Genomic DNA, 14,037 nt, shown 5'->3' on the forward strand with positions numbered 1-14,037 from the left:
CAGGGTTTCTTCCACCTGCCCCTAAAGCTTCTGGAACTGACCACTGGATAGTGCACTAGATGGACTCAGGTCTGATCCAGTCTAGCAATGCCTATCTTCCCATTAATTGGGTAAATCAAAGAGTATGTTTTTACTGATCTTTCTTCATCTCCTGGGAGTCTCTAGACTTGCACTCAGAGCAGAAAGATGTCTAGTTAAATATCAGCTAGTCTCCTGTTCTTTTTCCTTTCAGGAAGGAACCCTGAAAACTCCTTGAACCTGCCCAGTCCATTATGTCAGCTGTCAATGATACCAAGTTCCAATTTACAATTTTCCTTCTCACCGGAATACCTGGAAAGGAAGATGTCTATCTCTGGATCTCTATCCCCTTCTGCTTAATGTATGTTATTTCAATAGTAGGAAATTCAGTCATTCTGTTCATTATAAAAACAGATCCAAGCCTCCATGAGCCCATGTATATTTTCCTTTCCATGTTGTCCATCACAGACCTTGGCTTATCAATATCCACCATACCGACGATACTGGGCATGTTCTTGTTCAACTCTAGGGAGATCAGCCTTGATGCCTGTTTTGCCCAGCTGTTCTTCATCCACTTGCTTCAAAGTATGGAATCCTCCTTCCTCTTGTTGATGGCCTTTGACCGCTTCATTGCAATCTGTAACCCACTGAGATATGCCTCCATCTTAACTCCATGGAGGTTATCCAAAATGGGACTGCTGTGTGTGCTAAGAGGGATAGTCGTAGTATTACCACTCCCTTTTCTGCTGAAACGGTTCCAATACTGTCGAACTAATATTCTCTCCCATTCCTACTGTGTACATCAGGAAGTCATGAACATGGCTTGTTCGGATATCACAGTCAACAATGTCTATGGCTTGTCTACTCTACTCTTAACCATTGGGTTGGACTCATTGCTCATCTTCCTCTCTTATGTGATGATCTTCAAAACAGTGCTGAATGTCGTGTCCCATGCGGAGTGTCTCAGGGCCTTGAACACCTGCGTTTCCCACCTCTGTGCCGTCCTGCTCTTCTACATACCAGAGATCGGCTTGTCTGTGATACACAGATTTGGGAATAGCTCTTCTCACTTGTTTCAGTTTGTCCTGGGCTACTTCTATCTGCTGGTCCCACCCCTAATGAACCCCATTGTGTACAGCATGAAAAGCAAACAACTTCGTGCAAGGATAATCAGGGTGTTCATCAACTGAAGGGTCAGTTCCTCCCACTGCTCCCATACTAGTGACCTGGGAGTGAAAAAACACAGGCCACAGCCATCTATTCCTTCCTGGACTCTTACATCTGAGACAAAGGGACACAAATCTGACATCAGGAATCATAACATTCAACAACCGGAAGGAGAACACTTCAACCTCTCTGGCCACTCAGTAAAAGATTTAAGGGTGGGAATTTTGCAACAGAAAAGCTTGAAAAACAGACTCCGATGAGAAACTGCTGACCTTGAATGTATGTGCAAACTAGATACTATGAACTTGAGTTTGAATAGAGATGGGAGTGGCTGGGTCATTACACATATTGAATCTATTTCCTTAACTTAAGTATCCTCACACCTTCTTGTAAACTGTCAAAATGGGCCATCTTGATGATCACTACAAAAAGTTTTTTTCTCCTGCTGATAATAGCTCATCTTAACTAATTAGCCTCTCACAGGTCGTATGGTGACTTCCAACTTATATGTATGTATATATCTATATATATATATATCTTACTATATGTTTCATTCTATGCATCTGATGAAGTGGCGAAAGCTTATGCTCTAATAAATTTGTTAGTTTCTAAGGTGCCACAAGTACTCCTGTTCTTTTTATCTGAGAAGACATGAGCTACTGATCTCCACTTTTTAGAGAGAGGTCCAGATGGGGTCTAAGACCCAGAGCAAGGGGAGAGGGGCTGATGAGGGAGGAGAGCCCAGTCGGGAAAGGAAACCAAGGCCGGAAGAAGCATTTACAAAGTGACGCTGTTCATGGAGAGCCAAGGGAGCAGTGGGATGTTGGCCCATAAAGAGCTGTATCGGTGGCTACTCCAAACTCAGAATTCCTGTTGATACAGTCAGTAAAGAGAAGAGACGTGCATGTTGTTTCCAGTTACACCTGGCCTGTCCCTGTACCATCTCTGCCTAAACATCCAGGGGCCATGAGAAAAGCTGCAGAGCTCTTCTCTTGTTGCAGTCCTGGCCCTTCCTGAGCGCTCTGGGTGCTGCATGATTCATGGGGCTGCACCAGCTGTAGACAGGGGCTACTACTTGGGCAGAGACACCCACCCTTCCCCGACGCCTTCAGCCAGATTCTTGTGTGTGAGTGGTGTCAGAGACTTGATTTACACAGAAGCCCCAGGAGAAGCCATTCAGGCATCCACTCCCCTACTGATAGCTATGCACACCTGCTGAGCCCTCTTCCCACAGAGGCAGAGCAGAACTATTTGTGTGAGTGAAGGTCTGACACACACTAGTCCTGCCAAGAGACTCAGGCCCAGTTTCTCTCTCCTTCCCCCGATTTGTGCTGCCCCAGCTGATTGGAAAGGGGTGGAAATGCATCTCAACTCCCACAGAGAGGCACGGCTAGCTCCTATCCCAGCCTAGCTCATGCAGTTTAGGGTGACCACCTAGTCAAAAGGTAAAAGCAAGACACATGCAGGAGTCCTGCCTCCCTGTAACCCTGCCCTTCTTCTCCCCCCTGAGGCTCCACCCACTCCTCCTCCTCTTCCTCTCAGGCCTTTGCTCCATCTTTCCCCCCACAAGGCTTCATGCTCTGCTCCTCCTCTTCTCCTTGAGGGCCCGCCTCCTGGTCTTCCTGCAAGATAGATCTAGGCTGTGTTAAGAGCCACCCAGGGACCCTGGCCCACTATGGGAACTACGGACCCCCTATCTACCCTGGGCATGGGGGGGCAAGAGGAGGAGCAGGAGCAGGGGATTGAAAACAGCCCCCATCCCATGATCCTGACGCCCCACAGGTAGTCCATGCAATGGGATCTCAAGGGAGACTTCAATCCCCTTGTCAAGGTTCCTCCCCCACTCTGAACTCTAGGGTACAGATGTGGAGACCTGCATGAAACACCGCCTAAGCTTATCTTTACCAGCTTAGGTCAAAACTTCCCCAAAGTACAAAATATTGCACCCTTTGTCCTTGGATTGGCCACTACCACCACCAAACTAATACTGGTTACTGGGGAAGAGTTGTTTGGACGCGTCTTTCCCCACCAAAATACTTCCCAAAACCTTGCACCCCACTTTCTGGGCAAGGTTTTGTAAAAAGCCTCACCAATTTGCCTAGGTGACTACAGACCCAGACCCTTGGATCTGAGAAAAATGAAAAAGCATTCAGTTTCCTTACAGGAAGACTTTTAATAAAAATAGAAGTAAATAGAAATAAAGAAATCCCCCCTGTAAAATAAGGATGGTAGATATCTTACAGGGTAATTAGATTCAAAAACATAGACAACCCCTCTAGGCAAAACCTGAAGTTACAAAAAGATACACAGACAGAAATAGTTATTCTATTCAGCACAGTTCTTTTCTCAGCTATTTAAAGAAATCATAATCTAACACGTACCTAGCCAGATTACTTACCAAAAGTTTTAAGACTCCATTCCTGGTCTATCCCCGGAAGAAACCAGCATATAGACAGACACACAGACCCTTTGTTTCTCTCCCTCCTCCCAGCTTTTCAAAGTATGTTGTCTCCTCATTGGTCATTTTGGTCAGGTGCCAGCAAGGTTACCTTTAGCTTCTTAAGCCTTTACAGGCGAGAGGAGCTTTCCCCTGGCCAGGAAGGATTTCAAAGGGGTTTACCCTTCCCTTTATAGTTATGACACAGGGGGTGTCATAAATATAAAGGGAAGGGTAAACCCCTTTAAAAACCCTCCTGGCCACAGGAAAAATCCTCTCACCTGTAAAGGCTTAAGAAGCTAAGGGTAACCTCGCTGGCATCTGATCAAAATGAGCAATGAGGAGACAAGATACATTCAAAAGCTGGGAGGAGGGAGGAAAAAAACGGGTCTGGGTCTGTCTGGGTGAGGCTTTTGCCGGGGACAGAACAGGAATGGAGTCCTAGAACTTTTAATAAGTAATCTAGTTAGGTATGTGTTAGATTGTAATTTCTTTAAATGGCTGAGAACATAGCTCTGCTGAATAGAATGAATATTCCTATCTGTGTGTCTTTTTTGTAACTTAAGGTATTGCCTAGAGGGATTCTCTATGTTTTGAATCTAATTACCCTGTAAGGTATTTACTATCCTGATTTTACAGAGATGATTCTTTTTTACTTCTATTAAAAGTCTTCTTGTAAGGAAACTGAATGCTTTTTCATTGTTCTAAGGGTTTGGGTCTGTGGTCACCTATGCAAATCGGTGAGGATTTTTACGAAACATTCCCCAGGAAGTGGGGTACAAGGGTTGGAGGTTTGGGGGGGGGAAGACGTGTCCAAGCTACATTTTCTCAGGAACACAGATAAAGTTTGGTGGTGGCAGTGGAAGTCCAGGGGTAAAATAGTTTGTACCTTGGGGAAGTTTTAACCTAAGCTAACAAAAGTCAGCTTAGGAGGTTTTCATGCAGGTCCCCGCATCTGTACCCTAGAGCTCAGAGTGGGGAAGGATCCTTGACATGATGGCAGAATGGTGGGATTAACTTGAAATCATTTTGAGATCAATTTGAGATTTTCTGAACCAGAAAAACAGATTTTAAAAGGAAATTTTTAAAATCCTTTGTGCTGCTAGAAAGCAGGTCTCCAACTGGCAATAGTTGGAAGGTTGGTTTGTTTGTTTGTTTTTTTGCTTTGCTTTGCTTTGGGGCCAGAGCAGAGACAAAAGGGAATTGTCTTTGGGAGCTGCAGTTTCTCTTCCTAAAGGCAGAGTCGTTACCCTCCTGCAGGTAAATTCACAAGTCTTCACAGACCTAAGAGCAACTAGAGGAGATTTCTACCTATTTGCCTGAAGACAAAAGTGTTAGTTTTTGGGTCTTTTGGTTTTGTATTTTTCTGTACGCTGACAATCACTATCAGAGAATAGGTATGCTATTCCAGCACAGCAAAATTTTACAAGCCAAGTTTTGTTTGCTTTATTTCTAAACCTCGGGTGTAAAGTTAGTTAAAAACCGAGAAGTTAGGATGACAGACTCCACGGCTCAACAAAAGCCGAATTAGCCAGATTTCAGGCTGATGAAAAACAAAAGGAACATGAAAGACAGATAGAACTCATGCGGCTGGAGAAGGAGGTACAGGAGGCTGCCCACAGGAGGGAGATGGAGCAAGGGACAAAGAGATGGAGGCAAGGGACAAAGAAAGTGAGGCAGCGAAAGAGGCAGAACAACACCAAGTGGCTGCTCACAGGAGAGCTATGGTAGCAAGGGACAAAGAAATGGAGGCAAGGGCCAAAGAACTGGAGGAGAAGGAAAAAAGAGAGGAAGCATGTGGAGGAGATGGAGAAGATAAAGGCTCAGCAGAATATACCAACAAACTCTAGCAATCCTTCTCCAGGTACCACTTCCCATCCCAGAAAGTTCCCCACCTACAAGGCAGGCGAGGTTACTGGGGCCTTCTTAGAAAACTTCGAAAGAGCCTGCCTTGGGTACAGCATCTCTACCTGCTAATACATGGTAGAGCTGAAGCCGCAGCTCAGTGGACCCTTAGCTGAGATGGCAGCTGAAATGCCTAAAAAACACATGAACAAGTATGAACTGTTTAAATCCAAGGTGAGAGTCAGCATGGGGATAACACCCGAGCATTCTCGTCAGAGGTTCAGAGCCCTAAGGTGGAAACCAGACGTGTAATTTACCCGACATGCCTACCACATTGGGAAACATTGGGATGCCTGGATATCAGGAGCCAGTATTGAATCTCCAGTAAATTTGCCCTTCCTAATGCAAATGGAACAATTCTTAGAGGGTGTTCCTGAGGAAATAGAAAGAAACATCCTAGATGGGAAGCCCAAAACTGTAATCGAGGTGGGAGAGATTGGAGCCAGATGGGTAGAGGTGGCAGAGGAGAAAAAAACTGGTTGCAGTTGGAGCGGAGTCCAGAAGCGACAACCCCAGACCACACCCTATTCCTGGGGGCCGCCAAGGCCCCACCTACCTCCCAAAGAACCCTCCCGGCACCTTATCGTCCCACCACCCCTGTCAAGGTTCCTCCCCCACTCTGAACTCTAGGGTACAGATGTGGGGACCTGCATGAAAAACCTCCTAAGCTTATCTTTACCAGCTTAGGTCAAAACTTCCCCAAGGTACAAAATATTACACCCGTTATCCTTGGACTGGCCGCTACCACCACCAAACTAATACTGGTTACTGGGGAAGAGCTGTTTGGACGCGTCCTTCCCCCCAAAATACTTCCCAAAACCTTGCACCCCACTTCCTGGACAAGGTTTGGTAAAAAGCCTCACCAATTTGCCTAGGTGACTACAGACCCAGACCCTTGGATCTTAAGAACAATGAACAATCCTCCCAACACTTGCACCCCCCCTTTCCTGGGAAATGTTGGATAAAAAGCCTCACTAATTTGCATAGGTGACCACAGACCCAAACCCTTGGATCTGAGAACAATGAAAAAGCATTCAGTGTTTTACAAGAAGACTTTTAATAAAAAATAGAAGTAAATAGAAATAAAGAAATCCCCCCTGTAAAATCAGGATGGTAGATATCTTACAGGGTAATTAGATTCAAAAACATAGAGAACCCCTCTAGGCAAAACCTGAAGTTACAAAAAAGATACACAGACAGAAATAGTTATTCTATTCAGCACAATTCTTTTCTCAGCCATTTAAAGAAATCATAATCTAACACATACCTAGCTAGATTACTTACTAAAAGTTCTAAGACTCCATTCCTGTTCTGTCCCTGGCCAAGACGACTACAGACAGACACAGACCCTTTGTTTCTCTCCCTCCTCCCAGCTTTTGAAAGTATCTTGTCTCCTCATTGGTCATTTTGGTCAGGTGCCAGCGAGGTTACCTTTAGCTTCTTAACCCTTTACAGGTGAGAGGAGCTTTCCCCTGGCCAGGAGGGATTTCAAAGGGGTTTACCCTTCCCTTTATATTTATGACAACCCCATTCTCCGGCAACCCACCTCACCCCAGTGACCCATCAGCTGGACGATATTTTAAATGTAACGAACTGGGGCATGTAAAGGCCAACTGCCCCAAGAACCCCCACAGATTACAGTTCATTGCACCGGAATCACACCAGAGATCCGCAGGCCCAGATACTTCCAGATACCCTTGGAGCAGAGGGAAACTGTGAGTGTGGGTGGGAAGAAGTTCACCATGTGGAGGGACACCGGAGCACAAGTGTCAGCTAGCCATGCTTCCTTAGTGGACCCCAATTTAATCAACCCAAAGATCCAAGTGACGATTCAACCCTTCAAGTCCAACTCTTTCAATTTGCCTACAGCCAAGTTGCATGTCCAGTACCAGGGCTGGTCAGGAACGTGGACTTTTGCAGTCTATGATGATTATACCATTCCCATGCTGTTGGTGGAATATTTGGCCAGTCATGTGAAGCGGGCCAAGAGGGTGGGAATGGTCACCCGCAGCCTGGCTAAACAAGCTGGGAGGCCTAGCTTTGTTCCGGAAACTTCTATCGGGACCCGGTCAGAGGTGATGGACCTGGACCCCAGACCAATGTCTGCAACAGCAGTAGTGGATCCAGTCCCAGAGACCCAGACGGAACCAGTCCCAGAACTGGAACCAGCGGAACAACCAGCACCAGACCCATTGCCAGCCCTGAATCCAGTACTTGCAACCTCAACACCAGAGGGCCCCACCGAACCTGAACCGGCAGTAGCCCATAACCCTACACAAGAGGCTCAGCCCGAGCCTGAACCTCAACATAGTGTCCCAGCGGAGATCGGTTCACAGTCAACGGAAACAGCCCCATCCCCTACATCGCTTCCAGAGGGACCAAACATAGGTCCACAATCCAATGAGGAACTGATGTCTCCAGCATCAAAGGAACAGTTCCAGATCGATCAGGAAAGAGATGAAAGCTTCCAGAGAGCTTGGACGGCGGCACGGAGCAACCCACCGCCTCTCAGCTCTTCTAATCCATCCAGGTTTGTTGTAGAAAAAGGATTTTTATACAAGGAAACTCTTTCTGGTGGACACCAGGAAGACTGGCATTCTCAGAGACAGTTGGTAGTTCCAACTAAATACCAGGCCAAGCTCTTGAGCTTAGTCCACGATCATCCTAGTGGCCATGCTGGGGTGAACAGGACCAAAGACCGTTTGGGGGGTCCTTCCACTGGGAGGGAATGGCCAAGGATGTTTCTACCTATGTCCGGTCCTATGAAGTATGCCAAAGAGTGGGAAAACCCCAAGACCAGATCAAAGCCCCTCTCCACCCACTCCCCATCATTGAAGTTCCATTTCAGCGAGTAGCTGTGGATATTCTGGGTCCTTTTCCAAAAGAGACCCCCAGAGGAAAGCAGTCCATACTGACTTTCACTGATTTTGCCACCCGATGGCCAGAAGCAGTAGCTCTAAGCAACCCAAGGCCTAAAAGTGTGTGCCAGGCACTAGCAGACATTTTTGCCAGGGTAGGTTGGCCCTCCAACATACTCACAGATGCAGGGACTAATTTCCTGGCAGGAACTATGGAAAACCTCTGGGAAGCTCATGGGGTAAATCACTTGGTTGCCACTCCTTACCACCATCAAACAAACGGCATGGTGGAGAAGTTGAATGGAACTTTGGGGGCCATGATACATTGCTCTTTGCCTTCAGAGCTGTACCACATCCCAGTTTAGGGTTTTCCCCATTTGAACTTGTATGTGGCCGTGAGGTTAAGGGGCAATTACAGTTGGTGTAGCAGCAAAAGGAGGGATTTACACCTCTCCAGGAACTAACCTTCTGTGCTTTGTAACCAACCTACATAACACCCTCCGAACCTCTTTAGCCCTTGCTAAAGAAAACTTACAGGATGCTCAAAAAGAGGAAAAAGCCTGGTATGATAAACATGCCAGAGAGTGTTCCTTCAAAGTAGGGGAGCAGGTCATGGTCTTAAAGGTCCTCCAGGCCCATAAAATGGAAGCATGTTGGGAAGGGCCATTCATGGTCCAGGAGCACCTGGGAGCTGTTAATTATCTCATAGCATTCCCCACCTCCAACCGAAAGCATAAGGTGGACCATATTAATTCTCTAAAGCCCTTTTATTCCAGAGAATTAAAGGTTTCTCAGTCTACAGCCCAGGGAGGAGACGACGCTGTGTGGCCTGAAGGTGTCTACTATGAAGGGAAAAGTGCTGGTGGTGTGGAAGAGGTGAACCTCTCCATGACCCTTGGGCATATGCAGTGACAGCAGATCAAGGAGCTGTGCAGTAGCTACACACCGACATTCTCAGCCACCCCAGGACTGACTGAACAGGCATACCACTCCATTGACACAGGTAATGCTCACCCACTTAAAGTCCAACCTTACCGGGTGTCTTCTCAAGCTAAAACTGCTATAGATTGGGAGATCCAGGATATGTTACAGATGGATGTAATCTGCCCCTCTGGAAGTGCATGGGCATCTCCATTGGTTCTAGTTCCCAAACCAGATGGGGAGATATGTTTTTGCGTGGACTACCGTAAGCTAAATGCTGTAACTCGCCCAGACAACTATCCCATGCCATGCACAGGTGAACTATTAGAGAAACTGGGACGGGCCCAGTTCATCTCTACCTTGGACTTAACCAAGGGGTACTGGCAGGTATCGCTAGATGAATCTGCCAAGGAAAGGTCAGCCTTCATCACACATGTCGGGGTGTATGAATTTAATGTACTCCCTTTCGGTCTGCGAAATGCACCCGCCACCTTCCAAAGACTTGTAGATGGTCCCCTAGCGGGATCTGGAGAATATGCAGTCGCCTACCTTGACAAGGTGACCATCTTTTCCGATTCCTGGGCAGACCACCTGGAACATCTACAAAAAGTCCTTGAGAGCATAAGGGAGGCAGGACTAACTGTTGAGGCTAAAAAGTGTCAAATAGGCCGAAAGAGAGTCACTTACCTTGGACACCAGGTGGGTCAAAGAACTATCAGCCCCCTATAGGTCAAAGTGGATGCTATCCAAAAGTGGCCTGTCCCAAAGTCAAAGAAACAGGTTTAATCCTTCTTAGGCTTGGCCAGTTATTACAGATGATTTGTACTACAATACAGCCAAATCGCCGCTCCACTGACAGATCTAACCAAAAAGAAACAGCCAAATGCTGTTCAGTGGACCAAAGAGTGTCAGAAGGCCTTTAACCAGCTTAAAGCGACTTTCATATCTGACCCTGTACTAAGGGCCCCAGACTTTGACAAACTGTTCCTAGTAACTACAGATGCGTCCGAGCGTGGTGTGGGAGCAGTTTTAATGCAGAAAGGACCGGATCAAGAATTCCACCCTGTCGTGTTTCTCAGGAAAAAACTGTCTGAGAGGGAAAGCAACTGGTCAGTCACTGAAAAAGAATGTTACGCCATTGTCTACGCCCTGGAAAAGCTACTCCCATGTGTTTGGGGAAGGCGTTTCCACCTGAAAACCGACCATGCTGCACTACAGTGGCTTCATGCCACCACAGGAAATAACAAAAAATTTATTCAGTGGAGTTTAGCTTTCCAAGATTTTGATTTCGACATCCAACACATCTCAGGAGCTTCTAACAAAGTGGCTGATGCACTCTCCCGTGAAAGTTTCCCAGATTCAACTGGTTAAAATCAGCCTTGAGATGTGCAAAATATTGTTAGTCTTTATGTACTTGGTAGTATATTTAGAGGTGCATGTGTCTTATTAACTCTGTTTTTTCCTAGAGCTCCAGGAAGAAACCCCAGCCAGCGTTTCACCCTAGCTGAGATTTGGGGGGGCGTGTCATAAATATAAAGGGAAGGTAAACCTCTTTAAAATCCCTCCTGGCCACAGGAAAAATCCTCTCAGCTGTAAAGGGTTAAGAAGCTAAAGGTAACCTCGCTGGCACCTGACCAAAATGAGCAATGAGGAGACAAGATACTTTCAAAAGCTGGGAGGAGGGAGAAAAACAAAGGGTCTGGGTCTGTCTGGGTGATGCTTTTGCGGGAGACAGAACAGGAATGGAGTCTAGAACTTAGTAAGTAATCTAGCTAGGTATGTGTTAGATTATGATTTCTTTAAATGGCTGAGAAAATAGCTGTGCTGAATACAATGAATATTTCTGTCTGTGTGTCTTTTTTGTAACTTAAAGTTTTGCCTAGAGGGATTCTCTATGTTTTGAATCTAATTACCCTGCAAGGTATTCACCATGCTGATTTTACAGAGATGATTCTTTTTTTACTTCTATTAAAAGTGTTCTTGTAAGGAAACTGAATGATTTTTCATTGTTCTAAGATCCAAGGGTTTGGATCTGTGGTCACCTATGCAAATTGGTGAGGATTTTTACCAAACCTTCCCCAGGAAGTGGGGTGCAAGGGTTGGGAGGATTTTGGGGGAAAGACGTGTCCCAACTATGTTTTCTCAGGAACCCAGATAAAGTGTGGTGGTGGCGGTGGAAGTTTGTACCTTGGGGAAGTTTTAACCTAAGCTGGTAAAAGTAAGCTTAGGAGGCTTTCATGCAGGTCCCCACATCTGCAATGACCATGAGAAGGTTGAGTTTGGGATCCTGACAAAAGGAAGCAAGGAGAGTAGCAAAACTTGGAACTTAGGACTTCAGAAAAGCAGACTCTGACTCTCTCCGGGAACTAATGGGCAGGATGAGAGGGAAATGAGTCCTGGAGAGCTGGCTCTATTTTAAAGAAGCCTTATTGAAGGTGCAGGAACAAACCATCCCGATGTGCAAAAAGAATAGCAATTACGGGAGGCTTCACAGAGAAAACTTCAGTAAGCTTAAGCAAAAAAAGGAAGTTTACAAGAAATGGAAATTTGGACAGGTGACGAGGAGGAGTACAAAAATATTGCTCGAACACACAGGGGTGTAATCAGGCAGGCCAACGCACATTTGGAGTTGCAGCTAGCAAGGGATGTGAAGGATAACAAGAAGGGTTTCTACAGGTATGTTAGCAAAAAGAAGAAGGTCAGGGAAAGTGTGGGACCCTTAGTGAATGGAGGAAGCAACCTAGTGACAGATGATGTGAAAAAAGTACTCAGTGCTTCTTTTTACCTCAGTCTTCACAGACAAGGTCAGCTCCCATCCGGCTGCACTGGGCAGCACATTCTGGGGAGGAGGTGAGCAGCTCTTGGTGGTGAAAGAACAGGTTAAGGGCTATTTGGAAATATTGTTGTTTCAAATTCATGCATTCTTTACGAATTTGTCACACAAATGGGGGGATAACTGCCAAGGTAACCCAGGAGGGGTGGGGGAGAAGTAGTAAAAACGCAAGTAGTCCACGCAAAAACGTATCTCCCCACCTGGTTTGGGAACTAGAACAACTGGAGATGCCCATGCACTTCCAGAGGGGCGGATTACACCCATCTGTAACATATCCTGGATCTCCCCTTCTATAGCAGTTTTAGCTTGAGGAGACATCCGGTAAGGTTGGACTTTAACTGGGTGAGCATTGCCTGTGTCAATGGAGAGGTATGCCCGTTCAGTTTGTCAAACTGAGAAACCTTTAATTCTCTGGAATAAAAGGGCTTTAGAGAATTAATATGGTCCACCTTATGCTTTCGGTTGGAGGTGGGGAATGCTATGAGATAATTAAGAGCTGCCAGGCGCTCCTGGACCGTGAATGGCCCTTCCCACCATGCTTCCATTTTATGGGCCTGGAGCGCATTTAAGACCATGACCTGCTCCCCTACTTTGAAGGAACGCTCTCTGGCATGTTTATCATACCAGGCTTTTTGCTCTTTTTGAGCATCCTGTAAGTTTTCTTTAGCAAGGGCTAAAGAGGTTCGGAGGGTGTTTGCAGGTTGGTTACAAAGTCCAGAAGGTTAGTTCCTGGAGAGGTGTAAATGCCTCCCATTGTTGCTTCACCAATTGTAAGGCCCCTTAACCTCACGGCCATATACAAGTTCAAATGGGGAAAACCCTAAACTGGGATGTGGTACAGCTCTGTAGGCAAAGAGCAACTGCTGCAACACTAAGTCCCAATCATTGGAGTGCTCATTTATGAATTTAGGAATCGTGGCCCCCAAAGTTCCATTCAACTTCTCCACCATGCCATTTGTTTTGATGGTGGTAAGGAGTGGCAACCAAGTGATTTACCCCATGAGCTTCCCAGAGGTTTTCCATAGTTCCTGCCAGGAAATTAGTCCCTGCATCTGTGAGTATGTTGGAGGGCCAACCTACCCTGGCAAAAATGTCTGCTAGTGCCTGGCACACACTTTTAGGCCTTGGGTTGCTTAGAGCTACTGCTTCTGGCCATCGGGTGGCAAAATCAGTGAAAGTCAGTATGGACTGCTTTCCTCTGGGGGTCTCTTTTGGAAAAGGACCCAGAATATCCACAGCTACTCGCTGAAATGGAACTTCAATGATGGGGAGTGGGTGGAGAGGGGCTTTGACCTGGTCTTGGGGTTTTCCCACTCTTTGGCATACTTCATAGGACCGGACATAGGTAGAAACATCCTTGGCCATTCCCTCCCAGTGAAATGACCCCTGAAACGGTCTTTGGTCCTGTTCACCGCAGCATGGCCACTAGGATGATCGTGGACTAAGCTCAAGAGCTTGGCCTGGTATTTAGTTGGAACTACCAACTGTCTCTGAGAATGCCAGTCTTCCTGGTGTCCACCAGAAAGAGTTTCCTTGTATAAAAGTCCTCTTTTTACAACAAACCTGGATGGATTAGAAGAGCTGAGAGGCGGTGGGTTGCTCCGTGCCGCCGTCCAAGCTCTCTGGAAGCTTTCATCTGCTTTCTGTTCGATCTGGAACTGTTCCCTTGATGCTGGAGACATCAGTTCCTCATTGGATTGTGGACCTATGTTTGGTCCCTCTGGAAGTGATGTAGGGGATGGGGCTGTTTCCGTTGACAGTGAACCACTCTCCGCTGGGATGCTCTGTTGGGGTTCAGGCTCCGGCTGAGCCTCTTGTGTAGGGTTATGGGCTACTGCCGGTTCAGGTTCGGTGGGGCCCTCTAGTGTTGAGGTTGCAAGTACTGGATTCAGTGCTGG

General features: G+C 46.5%; 1 protein-coding gene across 1 annotated transcript; it reads left to right on the forward strand.

Annotated features, from left to right (window-relative positions):
* Positions 1-272: 272 nt before the first annotated feature.
* Positions 273-1,208, forward strand: LOC140896877 (olfactory receptor 51G2-like). The gene has a single exon (XM_073308982.2). The coding sequence runs from the start codon at positions 273-275 to the stop codon at positions 1,206-1,208; it is 936 nt and encodes a 311-aa protein (XP_073165083.2).
* Positions 1,209-14,037: the final 12,829 nt, after the last annotated feature.

The sequence above is a fragment of the Lepidochelys kempii genome, chromosome 1 (genome assembly GCF_965140285.1).
Source record: "Lepidochelys kempii isolate rLepKem1 chromosome 1, rLepKem1.hap1, whole genome shotgun sequence".
Lineage (NCBI taxonomy): Eukaryota > Metazoa > Chordata > Testudines > Cheloniidae > Lepidochelys > Lepidochelys kempii.